The 13,259-nt window shown below is 50.0% G+C and overlaps 3 protein-coding genes across 3 annotated transcripts; 1 reads left to right on the top strand and 2 right to left on the bottom strand.

Moving 5' to 3' along the window:
• Window positions 1-884: 884 nt before the first annotated feature.
• Window positions 885-3,631, bottom strand: PG994_009311 (uncharacterized protein; the record flags this gene model as incomplete). Its single annotated transcript, XM_066860720.1, has 5 exons — window positions 885-1,299; window positions 2,158-2,682; window positions 2,841-3,235; window positions 3,313-3,417; window positions 3,485-3,631. The coding sequence occupies 5 exons, from the start codon at window positions 3,629-3,631 to the stop codon at window positions 885-887; spliced, it is 1,587 nt and encodes a 528-aa protein (XP_066714309.1).
• A 5,217-nt stretch (window positions 3,632-8,848) lies between these two features.
• On the bottom strand, window positions 8,849-10,057 carry PG994_009310 (amino acid transporter; the record flags this gene model as incomplete). The annotated part of the gene is made up of 4 exons (XM_066860719.1): window positions 8,849-9,503; window positions 9,591-9,676; window positions 9,743-9,896; window positions 9,966-10,057. The coding sequence occupies 4 exons, from the start codon at window positions 10,055-10,057 to the stop codon at window positions 8,849-8,851; spliced, it is 987 nt and encodes a 328-aa protein (XP_066714308.1).
• A 1,729-nt stretch (window positions 10,058-11,786) lies between these two features.
• On the top strand, window positions 11,787-12,927 carry PG994_009309 (uncharacterized protein; the record flags this gene model as incomplete). The annotated part of the gene is made up of 3 exons (XM_066860718.1): window positions 11,787-12,134; window positions 12,195-12,356; window positions 12,466-12,927. The coding sequence occupies 3 exons, from the start codon at window positions 11,787-11,789 to the stop codon at window positions 12,925-12,927; spliced, it is 972 nt and encodes a 323-aa protein (XP_066714307.1).
• Between the last annotated feature and the right edge of the window lie 332 nt (window positions 12,928-13,259).

The raw sequence follows: 13,259 nt of genomic DNA, 5'->3' as shown, positions 1-13,259 counted from the left end.
AGCCAGCGCCGGACAAGGGAACCTTTTTCACATGAAACCCCCCCTCCATCCCAATTGATTGGGCCATTTGCAGAAAGTAAACAACCAACCCCCTTGATGATAATAATAAACCCGCATGCATACAAAGTCAATATTATTGCTAGGCTCATTAAGAGGTGGTTGTCATGCCATGCCTTCTCAATCAGTCCTTCTCGGCTCCGAGTCCGCGACAACCCCACACCCATTGCCCTGGCAGATCCGACGATTGCGGGGTGACGTCTATCGTGTAGGACGAGCCGGATTGGCATGGGTCAGGAGAGTGAACTCGTTGATACTATAAGGCTGCTTCCTAAGTCTCCGACAACGGCTTTTCGAAGGAGTCGTCCATCGCCAAAGAACTCTGGTGTTGAACGGAATATCGTTGTTCTCCCCGATTAGCCCATGGGGCCTTTGGGTTCGTAGTCCCTTATAGTGCGGCAATCACCATCCTTCTAAGCCCCGGCCATTAGTCTTTGCCTAGAAGACCCCCTTTAGTGACATGAAGTTTACTTGGACGATGCAGCCCACAAGCTGCGGACCAAACTCTTAGGATCGGGTCCGGAAGTGTCGCGGCTCTAAATCGACTCCGAAAGCGGAACTGCGTGTCTGCAACTAACCGTGGAAAATGGCGACAACGCCTTAGTCGAACCGTCACATATGAAGTTTACTGGCGTTCAAGTCTTCAGGGAACCCTCGAAGGGTTCGCTAGATCCGATGATTCTCATCAGTACCAAGCCGTCGAAATCCTCTCCAGGTGTTCAAAATAAGCGTCCGTGTGTTGTTTCATATAGTGTTGTATATACAAAGAGCTGTATATGTACATCGCTCCTTCTTCCAAGTAAAACGGCTTGTTAAGTACCCGGAGTTCACGCGAAAGCCCAGGACAGAACCCCAAGCACCAAGAACGTAGCCGCCCTCTTAACCACGCCCACCTCCCCCATGTGTCGTCGCGAAGCAGCAGCAGCAGAAACGGCTGCCTTCTCCTCCCTCTTGTTATGCACCGCGCGGACCCAAGGCGCGCGGAAGCGTCCCCCGCCGTCGCTCGCGAGGCGCCCCTGGTAGTTCAGGCAGTACTGGAAGCCCCTCTCCCAGCTCAGCTGCGACTCCGGGGCGTCGATGTCGTCGCCCGCGGGCAGCCGGCACCACGTGTAGCAGCCGTCCTGGTGCGCCGGCTGGGGCGCGCAGCACGCCGTCATGGCCTGGACGTGGACCGCGTTCCCGTCGCTCTGGATGTAGGCGTAGTCCGCGTCGTGGAGCGCCAGGATGGCCAGATTGACGGGGCTGCACGAGGTGCTCACGCCCGTCATGGTAGGTTGATGAGCTGCCCGGATGCCACCAGAAAGGGGGTTGGTTGGTTCCTTCTGTGGATTGAGGAAGGATGTCAGGCAGGGGCGTACTAGACCCCAACAGCGGTGTCGGGCTGTAACAAGTGATTATCCGTGATGCAGGAGTCGTGTTGTGATTATGTAGAGCGACTCATGGGGGTTGGCAGCTTTTCGTGGCTCTGTGCGTAGCCAGCTGGCGGAGCCATTGATTAATCTGGCATCCACAAAGTTCTGGGAGGCAGCAAGGGAAGCGAGATTAATTGTCTTTCTCCAAAACGCCGATCAATCAACTTGGGGAGGTCAGCACGGGTCTACGGCGCAGCGGCCGCTCACCACAATGACGCATGCCGAGAAGCGCCAAGACGGTGGTTTTATCTTCGCGTAAGAAACGCCGCACCGCGTTGGGCGAATCGGCTGTCGCCGGCAAAAAGGAGACCTTCGATAACATCCTGATGCCAGACTTGCCTACAGGACCTTAAGTAGATATTCAGATCATTTACAGGAGGCAAGGCGTAGTAGACCTCAAAGCTGCTTTTACAAGAGTTACTAGGGCTAGGCACCTATTGACCTGTTGTACTGTTCTTAGCACCTAAAAAGGTCAAGTTTCACAGTAGAAAGTCAAACTATGTTTCGGTGCTTGGTTAAGGGTTTCTTTCATTATTAGTTTGGTTACAGGTATATAGAACCGGACCCCGTATCAGGGCCGGCGATGGAGCGGCAGCACATTCGATTTTTACCGACGTGCAGCCATTAACTAGTTGGCGACGTCTCTCCTATCTAGGAGCCGTCATCATTCCTAGTCTGGATAATGGACTTCTTGACGGTGATGTTCCACCCCGACCGTTCCGGCTGGTGGCGCTTTTGCGCGAGGTCGGCCTGGCTGCTGCCGTCCCAGTCGTCCCGCTCGTGGACGGAGCTCGACGCGACCGACTTCCCGTCGAAGGTGGTGCCCTTCTCCGGGTCCTCCCTGCCGTAGTTGACGAAGGTGGTGACGCCCATCTTGCTGCTGGGGACGGGGCGCTCGTACAGGTCGAACGCGCCGCCGTCGTGGTCGTCGTTGTTGCTGCGGGTGCCGCCGCCGCCGCCGGTCCGGTTGGTCCGGCGGCTCTGGCTGTTGGTCTTGAGGTAGCCCTGCTGCTGCGCTGAGGTGCCGGCCCCCGGGGCCGAGGAGCCCAGCCCGAAGACACTCCGGAACAGCGGCCGCAGCGTCGCGAGGCCCGCCGTGGTGATGGCGATGCCGGTCTCGACGGTCGACCAGATGGCCACGTCCGAGGTGGAGTAGAGGAAGTCGTCGACGTCCGTCAGGGAGTAGAGGTATGGGAAACGCACAATGGTGGCACTAGAAGCACTAAACAGCAGAAAAAGATTGTGTTAGTACCCCATTAAGCAGTATGACAAATGAGAGGGGGCATTGGGCGATGTAAGAAGTAAGAGAAATTAAAAAGGGGTGAGTAATAATGAGAGGACCTAATGGGAGGACCTAATGGGAGGACCTACATCACACCGGCGGCCAGCAAGAGGACGACGGAGATCTTCATCCTCATGTTCATCTGCAGATTCCACACCAACATGATGGGAAGCAAACTGTACGTCCAGTCGGTCAGACAGCTGATGGCTGAGTAGCCGTAGAAGCTCTTGGCTACAATAGTCGCATCCAGGCACATGCCGGCCGGCGGTTCGAGGGTATAGCGCAGCCAGAACAGCGCGGTGGGCCGGCACTGGAGCACGAAAAGCAGGAAGAAAAACAGGCTGTAGACCTCGGTCAAGGCAAGGATGGACCAAATGATGATCTTGTGGAATTTCTCGATGCAGATACGGCTCAAGAAGATGGCAATGCTGGCCTTGATGGCCATGTTGGTGAGCACGTACGTTGGTTCGCATGTCCACCACATCTGCAGATCACAACAAGTCAGTACGTACAGTTCATGCGTGCAGGGGATTTCTTCTATTGCAGGGTCGGAATTCTCACCTGCATGGCCTTGCTGAAGCTCTCCGTAGGTATATCGGCAAAGTGGTGCCCAGTGCCATACGTGACACCGGTGATCTCATACGAGCTGAATACGAGGAAGAGGATCTGTTATGCATGCAGCATGAGTATCTGGCTTTGGTGGAAGAAGGATGGACCTGTAGGGAAGACGTACCTGCGCCGCGACAGCAAGCCAGTCATCGAGCCCAAACGACTTGATGACCCAGCCACGACAGTATATCCGCAGTAGGGTTGCGATGCTGGACAGCACCACAAAGGCCCACGCGTTAGCCGAAATCTGCGGTCCTCGGGTTTCCGCCATGACGACTACGGAGGATGGTGGAGAGATGCTGGAGCGAAGCCGGTAGTCAGATTGGTCAATGGTTGTCAGGACTGGGGAAACAACAGAGGAAGCTGCACCGATGATGGTAACACGGGGCACGTAGAAAGTCTTATATCCGACGAGAAAGGGGAATATTTTCTATGCGTCCCGAATGATCGGGACATGTCCCCGAAGCGCTTGAACTAACTCAACTATTGCCTGCTCAACTGGAGAGACGTTCTTTGTTAGCGCGAGTGCCTATAGGCTAGCCGAGGGAAGGGCCCGGTGTTCTCATAGTTCTGGACTTTGCCACCCTTCTGCGCCAGCATCTTGAGGGCAGCCGGGGGCGGACTAGCAGGGCCAACGCTCAGGGTTGCGAAACGAGCTGGCTCAGCTAACTCGAGAGCTGAGAACCACAACAGCATAGTCCTGCCCAAAGAGGCAGGGCTCAAGGGGGGAATGCAAGCATGTTGAAAGTGGCGTTGCGCTTGGATGGAGCTAACCTGGCTAGCTTCCGGGCCGGCTCCGGGAGGCCGCTGTCCGCCTCAAGTTCCTTCTACAGTACAAGCATTTCATTATTTTCTTCCCAGCTCCAGACCCGGATTTCAAATCACTCTACCGCAGTCAGACCACTTTTTCTTGCAGATCGGCAGATGGGGTTTAGGTCTTGACAGCAAACTGGCAGCTCGCTTAGACGGCATTTTGGCACCCAAACGTCCCACCACTTCCCCTTTTCTTCAGCCGCTGTTTTGTTTTCGTCCCCACTCCACAAATTCTGCAGCATCCGAGCGCATGGTTCGATATCTAGATCTCTACCTCCGAACCTCCCCCATCTCCGACCAAGATCGACCCGAAACTCTCTCCAAGGCCCGTTCCGTGCATCCTGCACCTCCACACTTGCCCACGCTGCCTTCTTGCGAGTCACGTTATTCCAGACCCATACTAGACGCAATGTTCCTGAGGTAGCCAGAGTTCCTAGCTGCCGAAATTCTTCTGTCGTACGATGCCGAGGCTGGCGTTGAGTCCGGCAAGTTCTAGGTCACTACTACGGCCCTTTCGAATATTGACAGCACTAGTGTTGGTGGCATGCTAACGACTGACAAAACTGCATATACTGCAAGTACCGTAGTTGACAGCCGAAGTTGACGGAAGCTCACTGGAGCCCAGGGCTGTCTGAACGAACTATCGTGAAGGCTCCACCCCAAAGTCCAAGACGATGAGTCAGGATCACCGCGACTCATGAGTCATTTCTAAGCGACTACAACCGTCGGACTGCCTCTTCAAGCAAGCGGGCGTTGCGGACAGCTGCTCCTCTGCTTCCATCCACATCATCGCATGCATATATAACCCTCCCCCCCATCCCCCTTAATTCGAAACCGCGATAGCTCAGCTCAATATCAGTCATGTAAGCCAGCTGACGGTGCTACGGTCACCCCATGCAACGGCGACCCTAAAAACTAACAATAATATTATATAATAATAATACGAATAATTTAATTAAAAATTAATATAAAATCTTAAAAATATTATTTCAATCCCGAAACGCTTTTATAACACTTTTAATCTTAAATTTAAAATTAGATTTAATTATAACGGCTTCCGGCGCTAACAATAAAGGAGTAATAACCTAGGGTTTCGATATAACGCCATTTATTTCCCTCTTAATTATTATAGTATTTCGTATACGCGTAAACTTCTAATTAAGGTTAAGCATTACTTTTTTCCTCTTTTTACCTCTTTCTTTTTCTAAATTACCTTTTAAAACTAACTTCTCGTGCTTTAATTAGCCGATCTAGCCATTTAAAGTATTTAAACTTTTCTAAAGCTTCCGGAATAAAACCCGGCGCGTCGCGCTATCGAAAATAATATCATTACTACTAAACGTATCCGTTAACTCTTTAATCTAGCGGCTAGTCGTAAATATTAGTAACGTTATAGAGGAGAATTATTTATCGAAAACGTCGAGGGGAGGCTTAAATAATCCTACCTCTACCTAGTTTTCCATCTTCCGGTTCCGGCTATTAAAGGGCTTATTAATATCGCGAAGGAATATATTAATTACGGCCTAGCCGCTAGTTATTATATACGGCCGAAAGGTAAACCTTCTAACTAGCTTATAGCACCGGAGAAAATCCCTTTTACTTATATTTATATTATTAAACCTTATATAGTATAAGGTTACTTTTTAATAATAAGTATTCTTTAATATATTAAAAAGATTAAGATTTAAGGGTTATAATAAGTACGACGAGTATACCGGAAAGAAGAAAAGTTATATTTTATACTTTAAACACATTATAATAAAATCCTCGCTTACATAGCTAACGTAACTATCTAAGATAATAAGCCGCTATTAGTCCTCGTTTTCAAGTTTTATATAAAAATAAAAACCTTATTTAATTATACTAAAGCTAGCTCCTTATTAGTCCAGCCTTTAAAGGATACCGTAAAAACCTAATCCTCTATAATATCCGTTAGCGAGTCCTCCTTTTTTAAAAACTATTACTACTAGATTTATTAACCCTTAAATATAATAAAAAGAGGTAAGGCTCGGCTTAAAACGTTATTATATTCGACCGTAAAAGCCTATTCTTAGTTAAAGGAGTTTATAATTAATATTCTTTTTATTCTAATAAATCTAATAACTATTATATTTATTTTATAGCCGAACTAGTTACCGATCTCGTTAATATTAAACCGAAACTTTAAAAGGATCGATTTTAAAATAGGATTGTTAAGCCGCTCGAAAAACTCGATAATTTTTTTTACAGAAGTTATATTAAGCCTTAAAAAATTTATCCTTTTAAAAAAAATAGTACTAATAAATAGATAACGAGTAATAAATTTTTTAACTTAATATTTATTAAGGATTATATTAATCCCGTTAGCTTAAAAAATCTGTTAAGCGAATATCTAGAAAATAACGTACGTTAGTAAGCAGCTTAAATTATATTATATAAGGTACTAAATTATAATTTAAGACTCTTCCGCTATTATTAAGGCTTAGAAGGACTTATTCCATTATTTTATAATTTTACGGCCGTAAATCCGAGCCTTTAGAGTTATTTTAAAGATATTATACTTCTCGGCGGCTTATTTTATTAACGAGTCATTTATAACATCTTAAATCGCGCGTTATAATACTAACTCGTCAAGTTTACGGCCTATCAAAAAAAGGAAAAGAAAAGGAAAACGATAGTATTATTTAATTAATTATAAATTAAAAGCTGACTAGTTTATATACTGATTTATATGTGGTGCTGTCAGGGGCTATCTAAATTTAGGGGTCGCCGTTGCATGAGGTGACCGTAGCACCGTTAGCTGGCTTACCCTTGACCGGATGGCGCTTAGTTTCATAATACCACGGATAAGCTAGTGTCAATGTCCTTTGCCGCTCAAGGTCGTTGGCCTAAAGAGTCCTGATCCCATAACAACCGTAACGAGGGCTGTCTGCCTCCCTAGATTAGGGCTAGGCAATGACGGACAACGCGTGCTTACTTGTATCCACGTGGAGCTTTTTGCACCAGCACTCGGTATCGCGTTAGTACGGCGCGGCAAAGAACCCAAGCTTCTCAATCTTCACGCCCTAGTGGAAAAGTCCTGACAAATTTTTGCGGCGCGAATCCTTCCCACTACCTTGCTCGGAAATTTTCCGATGCTTAAAACCCAGCCCTCTGATGTGGCTGTGCCATAGAGAAGCGAACGAGCTGGCTGTATTTCATGACACTTATTAGTTCAACTCCCTCACTTGTATCCGTTGTAATTGCAATATCCCGGGATAACTATCCTCCACGTCCAGGCCCTCGCAAGGACCATCTTTATTAGTCATACCTTGATGCCCAGACCCTTATGATATTAAAGCTGCTAGCGGTAGTATAGTTCAATAATTCGTATCCGTAGATACAAGCCTAGCAGGGTGGACAATGCTGTGATAGCTATGGGGCCGAGGAGTTAGAAGTAGAGGTCTTCCGTGCTAATACTTGGATAGACCCAGGTTCGTGTATCTAAAGCATTGATACTCGACTAAAAAGCAACCGCTATATGGCTAAGCCGGGAATCGCAGGACCCAGGAGCATTATTCTCTTCCCAGAACTTTTATTTGCTTCCCGCTGTGCTGGATTAGGAAAGCTGTCCCAAAACGCACTCACTGAATGCCCGCTAATTTGAGAAATGGTCTCTGGTAATGGGTTGGGTGGATAATACGCACTGAAAGCAGCCTCCTCGTGTCGATCTTCTGTCCATGGCGCCCAGTCTGGCCATCAGCTCTCGATATTACAAGCCCCCATCCTGCCTCACCCGAAATAAAGTTGAGTGCTGAAGTACATAACTCGATACTATACTCACTGCCACCTTTCGGCACCAGTCTGTGGATGGTAGAGCCTGGTGCATTTCCATGACTAAGTACTGTATCACACACTCAGACTGTGCATCTCGGCCGCGGTTATAGTAGATTAAGTACCCCTTCCTCTCCTGTTATTGTGCGGGAGCCAACCCTCTCCAAGTTTGCTGTTGGGCCATGAGCCCCCCCCCCCGGTCCCCCTCCCCCTCAATCCTGAAACCGATCTTGGGTAGCGTTTGGTGACCGTGGGTGTATTTCCGCATTCGTCGACAGTGCCGAGAGCCTTCCAGGCTTTATTGTTATAATGGGGCTCTTGTCGATGTGGTTTCGATAGAGGGGGATTGTACATAAAACCCAGCCCTGATGGCGGGTTCGTGTTGACGGCGGGCCATTTCCGACTGGGGACGTCACCCTAATGACCCGGATCCTTGCTTCCGAAGCACTTAGTTGAACAAATACCTCCCTTCATCTAACCTGCCGCATATCCGGCCCATTTCTTTCTTCTTCGGGATCGTAGGGTCCGGACAATGGCAGCTGAGTGTACCATTTGCAAGGCTCTCATTCCCGGCCCCTGGGCATCGAGCAGGGTTTTGCGAAGTACTATGCTTAGTCGAGAAAACCTCATTGGAAGCGCACTGCTACAATCCAGTCCATTGAAGTCCATCTAGGCGGTAATTTGTCAACTAAAATGGGAAGACATATGCAATCTTCTATAGTATATACTTGCTCTATTACAGATAAGCTAACATGTACATATCTTATATTATAATTAGATTATACCTATTGGCATGTGCGTGTGTTTTGGTTTCCTCTACTTTCGTGCAATTTCTACCCTCATTAATTATTTATCCCCTGCTCAACCGGACGATTTCTCTGCCTCACAGGTACTCAGCACAGATGACATCACTGTGGAGATCCATGACCTCCGCGATCGTGACGTTGGGCAGGATATCGCCCACCCAGAGATTGTGCTTGAGGGTCGTGACGTTGTCGACGTCATCGCCGAAGTAGGGCACGAAGGCGTCCGCGGTCAGGGACTTGGGCTGGGCCTCGGTGAGGATGCTGGCGACGCCGACGTTGATGCCGCCCATGTCGGTGAGGCGGGCGCCGAGGTCCCGGGACTGCCACACCCACCACAGCCGGTCCAGGTTGGTGTGGTGCATAAAAAATAAGGGGTCCGCGGGCGACAGCGCGACGTCCAGCATGATGCCGCCGACGGCGAAGTGGCCCGCAACGTGGGGGTCGCCGCTGATGCACGCGTTGAAGTCCACGTACGTCGCGGACGCGTCGGTGCACGCGTCCACCTTGGCCTGCGCGACGAGGTCGAACTGCGCCTGGTCGAGCGCGCGCATCATGCACTGGGGCGGGCCGCGCGTGAATTCGGACAGCAGGTTGTTGGTGACGTTGACGAACGGGCCGTCGACGAGGCAGCCCTGCTCGTCCGTCTTGTTGCTGCCGAAGCCGGTCTCGGCGCTGAATATTGACGAGGCATACAGGGGGGCGGCGGCCTGGTCGGCTTGCTCATCCCAGTATCTGCGGGCAGGGGTTTAGTCACTACTACTACTATTGGGGTGCCGGCTCTGCCCATGACGTGTCTTGGGGAGGCATGGGAAGACTCACGGGATAACCCCTTTGTAAGCACACTCTGATCGGAGCAACGACTCGTGAACGGTCATGAAATACCGATGCCACGGTAAAAATGAGCCCTATTAAATTGCTTGTGGTTAGATCGCTGGCCCCATTTTGCAGTTCGACTCGGTGGGTGAACTTACAGTAGTGTGAATATACTGTACTTGGGCGACATGAAGCGCCTGGAGCTCGTCCCAGCGGGTGACAGAACCGGCATAACGCGTCTTGGACGGCGTTTCCATCAAGCAAAGCTCGGCCTGGAGGAAGTCGTGCTTCTCGTTGTCAGTCAAAGCCGTCCTGAGCGGAACGTTAGCAACCCGATCTCGTGATTAGACGTAGCGTGTGATCGACGCTCGACGGGCTTACCAAGGTTTGCGAATCGAGGGGTTGGTGCATGCGCCTGACACGGAGTGCGCAGTTGCCAAAAGCAGGGCTGCCAAAGATGCGAGCTTCAACATTCTGGGTAGCCTGCGGTAAAAGCTGCAGTACAAAGCAAAGAAATAGAGTTGAGCAGGCGTGGGGGCCAATGAAGGCTTCAAAGCAGCAGTAGAGGACGCGGACAGATATCACGGGCTGGAATCATCTTCATACTCCTCACATCCTCCATATATATTTACGAAAAACGAGAGGGGCCTCGGCAGATCGTCGTGGGCAGCACATGAGTCACTTATCTATCGGTCCGGGAGTGGAAGCCATATACGTCCAAAAACCGATGTATATTCGTAAATGTTTCTGGCAAGTGTGGAACAGAACGAACTCCTAGCTGAATTCAGCTGGCCTTCCGATGCGTGATGATGGATATGTTGCACTTGGTGGGATCCTCAACCGGGTAACTGGACATACGTAGGACATAAACGTCAAAGCGGCAGTGCGAGCATGGGAACACCCCTTTCCTGCCGATGCATTCTGCGCGTGCCTGACTCGTCCCAATGGGGTCAATATCCGATAACACCCCACGCCGAGCGGCTCGATCTCGGAACACCCTTGTAGATAAGATCGTTCTTCTGGATATTTCCAGGCAAAAAAGAGCCTATCAGCATATCAACAAGTCTACTTAGTCATGTCATAGCGGTAGCCAGGGGTAAACGGCAAGTGCCGAGGTGGGACCTCGACTTGAGCATAAAGCAGGCAAGGATAAACCCAGAAAACCTTAATTAATGAGGTGCTTAAGTGAACTTCTATTCACATGTGATTGGCTATGTCCATTATTGCATAGCTCGGGATCCTGTTGTGGATAGGAATACCTGATATGAGACTATAGGGGCTCTTCTCGCGTCCAGCAGCGTGTCACTATCTAACAAATCAATTATAATGGCCTACTGAAACGGAGGAGTAATTTGGGTTTAGGGGCCGTTTTGCGGCATGCCTCTATTTTGGTATCATCATGCTCTTCTAGAGGTAAATCACCCGTTATACATATACGCTGTGTACTGACCCAAGCAACTCTAGTATCGAACAGTTTTCTAGTACCCGACTATGTAGGAAACACTATGACATGAATGTCCATTTCGTTGTCCGTTTTGTTCGAAATAACTCGGAATAATCGAATCCGTATAAGAGTCCTCGACCGCTTCACGCCTTTGCTAAGCGGATCGGGATGCCAAGGAAGGCTTACCACGACTTGGGGCAGATTTGTAATCAAAGTATTGTATGAAATAGAAATTGTCTGCGAGAGTGCTAGAGTAGGTATAGCTTCCCTTGAAGGTATTGGTCGACAAACAAGAAGCTAGATTAAAGCCGCAAAGGCCGCACGTTATGCATCCACACCCACACACCTTTTGCCGATCGACCGCTGAATAATCGGAGCTCATGAACGCTGAGAGCCCACACCGGCCGGAGCAGTCGGTATACGGGCCTGCCAGACAGCTGCCCAGCGAGGTATGTCCGTATTTTGCCAGGTGGTCTGCGGCACGGTCGGTGCCGGACCCGTCGGGTGTAGGGGTTCTCATTGGCCTGTCATAATGGTGAGCCCACACTCGCCCCTGCAGATCGCCGGTCTTGCATCAACGTATGATCTGTGACTTATCAGACTGCATGCATACTTGTTAGGGACTTGGTATATGACATGACGCCTATTCAACCCCTCCCCCCTCCCCTCCCCCCATTCTTCACAAGCAACAAGTCCGTGAGATTGTTGCTAGCAAAGCACTACCTGTTGTGTTCTCGGATCTTGAAGCGACTTGGAAAATGTCGCTGCCCAATGTTGCCCAAACGGCAGCACTGACGGCAGCAGCAGGAGGGGAGGCTAAAAGACTTACGACGGGGGACGGTACAAATTACGTCTCCACTTATTCTCCCGCCGTCAACGAAACGCTGCCGACGTTTCTGCTCCTCCATGGATACCCTTCATCCCGTCACGACTGGAGATATCAGCTGGGCGCCCTCGCACAACTTGGCTATGGGGTGCTGGCCCCGGACATGCTCGGCATGGGCGACAGCGAAAAACCCACCAACCTCGAAGCATACCGTTCGAAGCGCATCAGCGGACACCTGAAAGAGCTAGTGGATCAGGAGTCTCTCGGAAAAGTCATCGGCGTCGGCCATGATTGAGGCGTGGCCATCTTGTCCAAAGTGGCCGTGTGGTATCCCGAGAAGTTCTCGGGCCTCGTGTTCCTCAGCTCGTCATACTTCCCACCCGGCGTCTTCTTCGACGTGGAAGCGACAAATCGAAGGACCCTTGGTACGCTGGGGTACACACAGTTTGGTTATTGGTACTTCTTCAACTCGTTCGACGCGGGAATGCTCATGAGCGAAAATGTAGGTGTTGTCCCGGCTTTACTTGATACTATGCTTAGAGGTAGAGGAGGAAAAGGAGAAGGAGAAGGAAGGAAGAAAGAAAGGAAAACAGGCCTAACAACGAACTCAGCTCGAGTCTTTCTTTCATCTCCTTTACCATGCCGATGCGGCACAATGGGGCCAAAACTTTGCCATGATCGGCGCCGCCCGCGCCTGGCTCAAGGCCAACAAGAACCAACCGCTCCCGACTTGGCTGACGGAGGAAGACAAGTCGCTGTGGCTGCATCTCTACAGCCAGCCCAATGCGACCGAGGCGCCCTTGAGCTACTACCGTGCCGTCATGCGGGGCATCTTCGAGGAGGACGAGGCTGGTCTCAGCAACGAGGACAAGATGCTCAGGGTTCCCGTTGTTGCTGTCTCAGCCGCCAAAGACCAAATTTGCATCCCTGAGGAGATGACGGCCATCACGAAGCCATGGACCACCAATGACTACACAGAGTATTTGCTCGATGCTGGGCACTGGGTTATGCTGGAGCAGAAGGGGAAAGTCACGTCGATCCTGCCGGAATTTGCTAGGTCGCTGACAGCCTAGCAATGTCTTTCATGAAAGCCCGCCGCGATGTAACAGACATCAGCAACTGGAAAACAGGGGAAACAGGGTTTCCGGAGAACAAAGAATTCGCTGAACAGGGTAGTGGTAGCACAGTACATAGTAACAACAAAGCTATTGTTAAGACAGGGGCATTGTGTCGAGCAGAAAGTTAGTGTGAGAAAACATGCTACAGTCTTCCATACGCTTGTTAATGAGGCCCAGAGTATATGATTTCCGGATATATATATCGCCATGCGCTTGTTCCATTGTTAGAAGAATATATCGCAGAAATCCCATCAGCATCCTAGCCGGTAAGACAAACCATACATACA

This window comes from Apiospora phragmitis (genome assembly GCF_038363925.1).
Source record: "Apiospora phragmitis strain CBS 135458 chromosome Unknown utg000008l:1.0-3514335.0:1.0-3519231.0, whole genome shotgun sequence".
Classification (NCBI taxonomy): Eukaryota; Fungi; Ascomycota; class Sordariomycetes; order Amphisphaeriales; family Apiosporaceae; genus Apiospora; species Apiospora phragmitis.
The sequence above is the reverse complement of the archived record's forward strand: the minus strand, read 5'-3'. Positions and strand labels throughout refer to the sequence as shown.